The 8637-nt window shown below is 36.0% G+C and overlaps 1 protein-coding gene across 1 annotated transcript; it reads right to left on the bottom strand.

Annotated features, from left to right (window-relative positions):
* Window positions 1-512: 512 nt before the first annotated feature.
* Window positions 513-7868, bottom strand: LOC141689565 (acyl-coenzyme A oxidase 4, peroxisomal). Its single transcript, XM_074493905.1, has 13 exons — window positions 7711-7868; window positions 6563-6667; window positions 6337-6443; window positions 6026-6103; window positions 5829-5952; window positions 5651-5724; window positions 5409-5468; window positions 5183-5292; window positions 4215-4374; window positions 2394-2470; window positions 1600-1771; window positions 1422-1514; window positions 513-807 (listed from the first exon to the last, which is right to left on the bottom strand). The coding sequence occupies exons 1-13, from the start codon at window positions 7730-7732 to the stop codon at window positions 682-684; spliced, it is 1308 nt and encodes a 435-aa protein (XP_074350006.1). The 5' UTR covers window positions 7733-7868; the 3' UTR covers window positions 513-681.
* Window positions 7869-8637: the final 769 nt, after the last annotated feature.

Below are 8637 nucleotides of genomic sequence, written 5' to 3'. Positions count from 1 at the left end.
CTTAATGATCATCTTGTTTCTGCAAGACCAATTGTTGCGCGGCGTCATCTTATTTGTATTTCTTCAAAAATAATGAGAAACACAGTACAAAGCCACCTAATTAATAAGTGAACTCATTTAATTGCCGAGCCAAGCTTTTACGTTAAACTTTACGGTGTGAAATTTCTAATTTGTATTATTGAAGAATATTGACGAATTTGTTATATTATTCAGAAATTTAATTAATTTAAGTTTTATATTTATTTAAAATTTTCGAACTTGTAATGTATAAACCGCAGTGAACCGCACCACACCACACCGCACCGCATTTTTGTGGTGTGGTTTATGCGGTTTTTGAGGGTGTGCGGTACGGTACGATTGCGGTTTGGAAATTTGATCAAACCACATGCGGTTTGGTTTGCGGTTTGAGGAAAAAACCGCACCGCCCCACCGCGCTCACCCCTACCCCGTACAAATAGCATCTAACAAAATTTACACAAATTCTAAAATTTACAAGTACTACAGTTTCGTAGTAATCTAAATTTGTTTTGATTCAACAAGACAGTAAGCATTATTCTTTATAACAAATTGTCCTATTTTGATTTAAGATAGGACAGTATTCATTATTCTTTATAAGAAATTGAACTGATACATCTGTAAGTGTAAGACATGGGAGTTGCCTGCCGTCTCCAGTTAACATCATCACATGCGGCTACGTGATACTGCTGGTTTGAAACTAGCAATGCCAGTGATTTCTCTACCAGTCACCAAGGAGTTGATTTCATATGTGCCTTCGTAGGTATAGATGGGTTCCAAATCACAGAACGCCTGAGGCACAATATAAATTTGGATGAGAACCAGGAATATTAGATACCATGTAACGGCTTACAGAAGAAATACAGCTCACGTAAGTAAGCTACAACCGAGGAGCTTTGCCTTAAAATGATGTTAAATTTACTGCTATCTAGATACTCAAAAGGATTAATTAATGACACCAGACATAAAGAAATATACTACAGAATAAATATGTCATGAACTTAGTTTGCGAGCTAACCCTTCTTTTAATGGATGCCTGATCTCAGTTAAAGCTTCAATGTGCATGTTTAGCATGATTAAACTTTCGCCAACATGGTACATCCAGACTTTCAGTACATGGTTAAATACAAGTTGATAGCTGATAACGTAGAGGGTCGACAAAAGAGAGGGAATATCATACTACTTCTTTTTCTCTTAAGCAAGTGCTCTTAAAGTCCAGTAACTAATGGATAAGTACCAGTACCATTTTTAAGTTGTTAGTAAAGTGTAGTTAACGTCCAGGATGGATTAATACATTGAAAGACGAAGTTAAGTCTCTTTCTGACACAATGAATGCAATTCAAATGTTCTTTATTGTTTTATGAAAAAAGGTATAAAAGAACTTCATGCAAATTAATTTTATGAACCTTTGCAACTAAAAAGTCAGCCAAGATCCCATTGCCGCCAAGTAACTCCCTTCCAAGGGAAACCACCTCCCTTGCCTTCACAGTAATCCATGACTACATAATGTTGAACAGATTAGTTATAAGTGTAACAGATCCATTCAGTGTATAACAACGTAGTATAAAGTTTAGAGAATGTTACCTTTCCCAAACTAGCCTGACCAATAGTCATTTTATCTGCCTCATACAACTTGCAAAGGCGCCAACCAACAAGGACCATTGCTTGAACATTACCCAACATGTGTACTAGTTTCTGCTGGTTTATTTGGAACGCTGCCAATGGAGCTCCAAATTGCTTCCTCTCTTTCAAGTACCTTTCAGTTTCACAGATCAACATATAACATAATTCATGCACTAGGTAGCACATAATAAGCCAATATCCAATTTAATCCATATATTCCTGAATTACAATCAGATCGATTCAAATCCAACCTCTTTTGATCTTCGTGTTTGTATCTAAATTATCGTCAAATATTAATACTTGAGCAGTTCAGCTGTTCTCTTCCAATTGGTGAGAGGATATAGTAAAACACAAGGAATATGTATCTAAGAAATTACACAAATTTCTCTATATTAAATTCATTCAAGTAATGTTACAGTTTCTCTGTCGCATCTCTAATTCAAATAATCTAAATTCTGGTCCTACAGTGAATCTTTAAGAGCTAAACACTGGACATTCTGCTTCTCACAAAACAAGTTATTTTAGACAACAAGATGACTTTTTGAATTTATATATATTACTATTATTACTACAACCAAACAAGTTCAATTTTCCAGATAGAAAAACAGGTTACTGAAAAACTTATTATTACCAACAAACAAGTTTAATTTTCCAGGTAGCAGAACAGATTACCAAAAAACTAATGTATTGGTATCAAGAAAAACAGGTAACCAGCAACTTATAGTATAGTATCAAGCATGAAGAAGATACAGTACCTATGGCACATATCATAGACACCCATTGCGATACCAATAGGTTGCCAGGCAACCATTACTCGTGAAACAGCAAGTACCTGTGACCATATTATGGTGTGATTAGATGTGTACAAAACATGCAGGACTCATATAGAAAAGACCCAAGCTGGCAGAAAGAGTGACAATTAACTAGAACGGGAAAACATAAACAACCCTCGGAGTAATGTCATCTATTTTTGTTGATCATTCTCATTCGAACCCTTCAAATAACCCACCCATTTGTTCATCCGTATTCAAGTAAAAGGAGAGTAATTAGTCTAAATCTCTAACAAGAAAGCATTAAACAAAGGCATTGAGAAAGAGTCATGCGGTGGAAAAGCACAACTGCTTGTGGTAATACAGAACGATTCATGACCAGAAACTAGAGCCCAACTGTGACTAAATATTTAAGGTTAAGAGTTTTCTTTATATATTTCCTGAACTTATAAGTCCTATCATATCAACATAAGGTACTACTTCTGTGTGAACAAATGATTGTCACAAATAATAGGAGATAAAGAGAGGATACACTGAGGCACCTCACTGACATACTGGTTACAGGTCTTGACTGTTCAACAGGAAGCTGGCTGGTATTGTGCTTAATGTTGAAGGGAAAGGTGGGTTCCACTTTGAAGGCAACTGCCTGCAGGGGCTGCGTTAGGCAATCGGTTTGTAGGGCTGTTTGGGAGCTGGAGCTGTTTCCCTGATGAGCCCAAGGCAGGTTGAAACTAGTCAAATTGTTCCAAGGCGTAAGACTGACTTGCCCAATGCCCAGTAAAGGCGGGGGATGCCGTGTGAGGCTTGGTTTAAGACTTTGAGTATTGCTGCCTAGCCCCGTAATCAATTGGTATCAGAGCCAAATCGAAAGAAATGTATGGATGTTGCCATCCCAACTCAGGGCAAGACCAAGAATATATCCGGAACGGTCTAAACAACCTCCCAATCTTGAAGTATACAACGAAGTGTGGCTAAGCACTTTAATATCAAGTAGGCAGGAACCCCACAATAAGGGTGAGGGAATTATGTTGCTAACACTTGTGCACGAGGGCGTGCACCATTTTAGAGGGGGGAAGTTTTTGAATGGTATTCATTGTTCAATGGTGCACTGTCTGGTTTTGTGCTTAATGTTGAAGGGCGACACGAGTTTCTACTTCGAAGGTGAGTGCCTGCAGGGGCTGCCATAGGTGCGCACTGCACAGGGCTGGTTGGGAACTGCCCTGATGAGCCAGAGGCAATGCGAAACCATTCAAGTTTCCAAAGGCATAAGGCTAACTTTCCTAGTGAAGGCTGGGAAATGCTGTGCGGGGCTTGGTGCGGGCTTTGCCGCCCAGCCCCATAACACTCACGTCCTAATGATTTACCCAATCAACACATTTATGAATTAGAAGATTAATGAGGAAATGCAAAAAAAACAAGTCAAGAAGAAGAAAATAAGAAGATAGCACTTAAGAAGAATTTTAAAAGGTGCAACCGTTTCAAAAAATGGAAAGAGTTGACTTAAGGAAAAACTTTCCAATATTGAATCTACGGCATGAAAAGGAGTATTATGATATGACCGAATTGAAGAACAATGAATGAGCTGAGAAGTAGTCTCATCCAGGTGACAACTACCTGACTATTACCTTTCTATAGAAAAGTGAAAGTCAATAGGAATCTTCCTATAAGGTGAAAGTTTAAATAATTTAAGCACACAAACCTGTTAAAAACTAATCCCAAATTTAGTTAGTAGACATGAAAACAGTAAACTTACTGAACTCAGAAAGCCTTGTCTACATAAACTTGCTATCAGAACTTTTGTTATACCTTGTTTGTGTCCTGAAAAGAATTGACACCTGGTAATCTGTCCTCATCAGGGACAAAAACTTTCTTTAAGAGAATATCTCCATTTTGAACCATTCGCAGGCCAATTTTGTTTTCTATTTTTGTAGCTTGTAGTCCAGGTGCATCTTTCATTACTAGATAACTGTAATAGAAGGAAATGATTATGTTTGGACATCATATATAACTCAAGATACAGAAGGTTAGTATATGCAGTAGGTTTGTCATGTCTATGATATCGCAGATACACAAAAAAACTCCTTGCGTCTATAGAACAATGAAATACTCTACAGAGCATGTAGATACTAAAGTGTACTGAATATCATATAGGAGTATGTGACACTATCGAAAACACAAATCAAAGAGCTGAGTCATTGCTAACACTTCGTAGAACCCAGTTCCAACAATACACTTCTCGGATAACGCAAATCAAAGAGCTGAGTCATTAGTCTACACCTTAATATACACAATACTAATGACAATTGACTGACAAAAAAAGACAACTGAGAAAAAAGGAAAGGATTACAGGTGAGAAATTTGAAAGTAAAACCTTTTACTAACATTTGGAACAAAACTTCTAAGCTCGTTATATTTTCCAGACTGATGAAATCTATGGTTGTAGCGGCAATCAACTTTGGTCCAAACTATTTCTTTCTTCTTGACAGATGGTGCTTTCTTTTCTTTTTCAATTCATTGTGTAACCTACATTTCGTTTTTTGTATGACTTGTAGTTTTCAATATTTTCCACTCTGCTAGTGCTAATTCTAGTTAGAGGACTACAATGGACGAAATGCATATTCAGTTTAATCGGACTATTTAACAACTTAAAGTTATATCTGTAAGAAATTTAGAAGATTAATGGATTTTTATATGGGTTTGCACATTTACATAGTTAATGACTTGGAGCATTTATTTTGTCGGTTACCAACACATTTATAATATCAGTTACTTACGCATTTATCTGGTTAGTTGATGTGTTCCTGGCAAATATTACCAAAATATCTGCGAAAGTGCTATTTCCTATCCATCGCTTTTGGCCTTCAAGTATCCAACCGCCTGCAACCTAATGGCACATAATCAAATCAGGAAAATAAACAATAAGACTATATATATATGTGGCAGATGATCATGACCCAATGCGAAAAGTGTAAAACGGAAGAATTAAAAGTGTTTATAAACCTTTGTTGCTGTTGTTTTTAAGGAGCTTGCGTCACTCCCATAGTCCGGTTCAGTCAAAGCCTATCATGAAAGAAAGTGGAGGTCATTTGGCTGCAGAGAGCGCGTAGCTATATAAACAGAACTCATAGTCATAGGTGCATATGCTGTGCATCTGTTCCGTGCGTGTGTGTGTGTGTGCAAGTACATAATAATAATATTATTATTAAATTCTGGAAATATAAAAACAGAGAGAAGTCTCTTACCCAACAGCCTATGGATTCTAGTTTGGCAAGTGAAGGCAAATATTTCTCTTTTTGTGCTGAGGACCCACACATTCCTATTCTTGACAAGCACCAACTTACAATATTAATCAACATTACACATCATCCAAGAACATAAAAACAATAATTAAACAGGCAAATATGATTTATAAAATTTTACCAATAGTGAGCATTGCTAAAGAAGAATGCACTAAGATGAAAGTTGAGCAACTCGCGTCAACTCTTGACACTTCTGCCGTTGCTATAGCACTTCCAGTGATCGAAAGACCTGGACAGCCATAGCCCTGAAATTCAGAATTTATAAAGTGAACACCATTGCGCCACTACACACCAATGAAAACAGAAAGACACAATTACCTTGATTGTGCCGCCAGCAACACAGAGTGCACCAAGTTTTGGAATAATTTCAAATGGAAATTCTGCCTTCTCCCAGTACTGTAACAACAAGTCATTACTGGTATCACTTTACAGCAATTAAAGACAAGAACGTGATATATGGTTATTGGTCAGCATTTAAAATGTCTCAAGTAGATAACTTGACCTTTTTGAACTCAACCTCTGTATATTATCAAAACATAAAGACGAGAAGGAAACCAAAAGAATTTTCCAAACTGATCTCCATGTCATCTCTCCTGCTCGTCATACAGAAGTTAACAGAAGAAAAATACCTTGGTCATAATTGGAGCAACTTCTTTCTCCATGCACTCTCTGACTTTCCTTCTAATGGCTTGTTCCTCAGGAGTCAAAAGATCATCGAAGTGGTAGAAGTCAGAAACTGCAATTATTCAAGTGCAAATTCAATTGTAGATCTTGTCAATAACCTATAGCCATCTGGACAGCACATAACAATCATTTTAATTGATTAAAGATGATGTAAAACATTGTCAACGGTACCGGAAGGAGGAAAGATGGATGCTGGTGTGGCTTGCGGGAATGCAGTAGAAACATCCAAAGCTGGCTTATTAAAATAAGAAGTCCTTGCATCTTTAGACTGTTTATCTGCGTGAGTTTAGGTAAAGTAATAAATCATAAATGATGAGTAAAATCCAATTGAAGCAGCAAAAGTAGAAATTCAATTCATTACAATATTAATCGTCCTGTACAATAATGACTAGACACAGATACCTCAGTCTAGCAAGATACATTATTAGGAAAACATTTACTGACAAAATGCCAATTCCTTTAATAATTCCAAATAAAAGAAATTACATAAAAAATAGCTACTATCATATCAAAACCAGCTCACCCACATACTGTTTGTAATATCTTTAGCATTTACAAAAATTCTCTACCTTATAATTTGTTACCCTCCCTCTCTTACTTGCTAACTGTCACCGATTATTATATTCACATCTTCAGCATAATGGCATGGTAAGAAGTACACATCACTACTTCATAAACACACTTCGACTCCACAAAACTTCGATTTCACATCAAAATATCATCTTCTTACCATTCTTATTTTTTTGCGTCTTAGTAGCACAAAAAGAATTACAGCTAAAACAAACAATCTTCGTAATCACCTCCTCATTTTCTCATCTCCACTTACTACTAGTTTACTTAAACTAAATTATGAAATCTTCTATCAGTTCGGTTAAAACATATCAATTTCTCGTCCCCAATTAATACTAGTTTAATCACACTACTACGAAATTTTCCTAGAAGGCTAGAAAAACTACGAAACGTCCTGTCATCAATTCGATCAAAACTGCCAAGCGGATCAGCTTCTTAATTCAACTAACTGTTTTAAGTTAAAAGGAATTACTACAGTTTGAACTACCAGAATCATAGCAACTACTATTAAATTATTCTTTTTTGTTTTTGCTAATTAACTATACACGCACACAGAAGTCGAAGGTGTACAAGAGCTCGACCCCTGCAACAACCATTTGGCAACTAATATCATATTATTCATTCAACTTTTACATGTCATAATCATAAATCAAACACAAAAGAAGAGATCTATAAATAAAACATGATAATTAATTAACACAGGCTTATCAAAATAGATTTATATATATGAAGAAATGTTAAGAACAGACCTTGATATTTAGAAGAAGGCATGGTGGATTGAAAATGATGATATATTTGATGTATGATCTTATCCGTTATTAGTAATAGGAATAGAGAAATGCTCTATGCGTGTGTGTATTTATATGAATCCAAGACAGGCACGCAAATCGAGATCATCTCATTATTTGACTTACAGGTAAATGGTAATGTACTGGCGTTCCCGTACTGGCCCAGACAACTATACAAATATGGTTAGAAGTTGAAACAATAAAACAACGTGATGTGGATTTTTTTTCCCGTCTCTCATTTCCCCTTAGAAATTAAATTTTGATGATTTTTACGATTTTTTAAGTTTCTAACACGATTGGATAACTTAAGCATGTGTTACTTTATCCAGGATGTTCATAAACCGAATCGAGTCGAGTTTTGATCAAATTGAGTCAAACTTTTTTTTCCCTAGCGAATTGAGTCTAGCCGAGCTTTCTTATCGGCCAGAAAATCATATTCGAACTCGAACTCGTTAACTAACGAGCCGAATACAAGTTTGTTCGTGAATAAAAACGAGCCGAGCAGAACCGAAACGAGCTGTAATCGAGTGGCTCGTTAACAATTTAAAGAAAAGCAACCTTAGTTGGCCCAGCCCAACTGATTTAAACACAACTCTATTATCAAAATATCTGTTAGTAGAAATCTTAACGCCCATTTTCTCCTATTTATCTTTTTATCTTTCTCTCATCTCATAAATCCCTAAATTCCTCAATCCCATTTCATTTAGTCTAATCTTATGTTTGTTCTGTTTTTTTTAATGATGAGTTTTGTATGTATGTTGTGTGGTGTTCTGGATCATTCGATCTTTGTTGGTTTTATGATGATATTTTTGGTGGGTTTCAAGCCATTCATTCAAATTAAAGACAATATTCATCAACGGACTGAAAGTTGCTAGTAAGGTATATACA

The sequence above is a fragment of the Apium graveolens genome, chromosome 10 (assembly GCF_009905375.1).
Source record: "Apium graveolens cultivar Ventura chromosome 10, ASM990537v1, whole genome shotgun sequence".
Taxonomy (NCBI): domain Eukaryota; kingdom Viridiplantae; phylum Streptophyta; class Magnoliopsida; order Apiales; family Apiaceae; genus Apium; species Apium graveolens.
The sequence above is the reverse complement of the archived record's forward strand: the minus strand, read 5'-3'. Positions and strand labels throughout refer to the sequence as shown.

Excerpts from the sequence above, each read along its gene's own strand:
- LOC141689565 (XM_074493905.1), bottom strand. The coding sequence starts at position 7,732 with ATGCCTTCTTCTAAATATCAAG. Across the intron at positions 6,668-7,710 it reads GCCTTCTTCTAAATATCAAG|ATAAACAGTCTAAAGATGCA; the intron begins GTCTGTTCTTAA and ends AAACTCACGCAG. Across the intron at positions 4,375-5,182 it reads TCAACTAACCAGATAAATGC|TTATCTAGTAATGAAAGATG; the intron begins GTAAGTAACTGA and ends CTTCTATTACAG.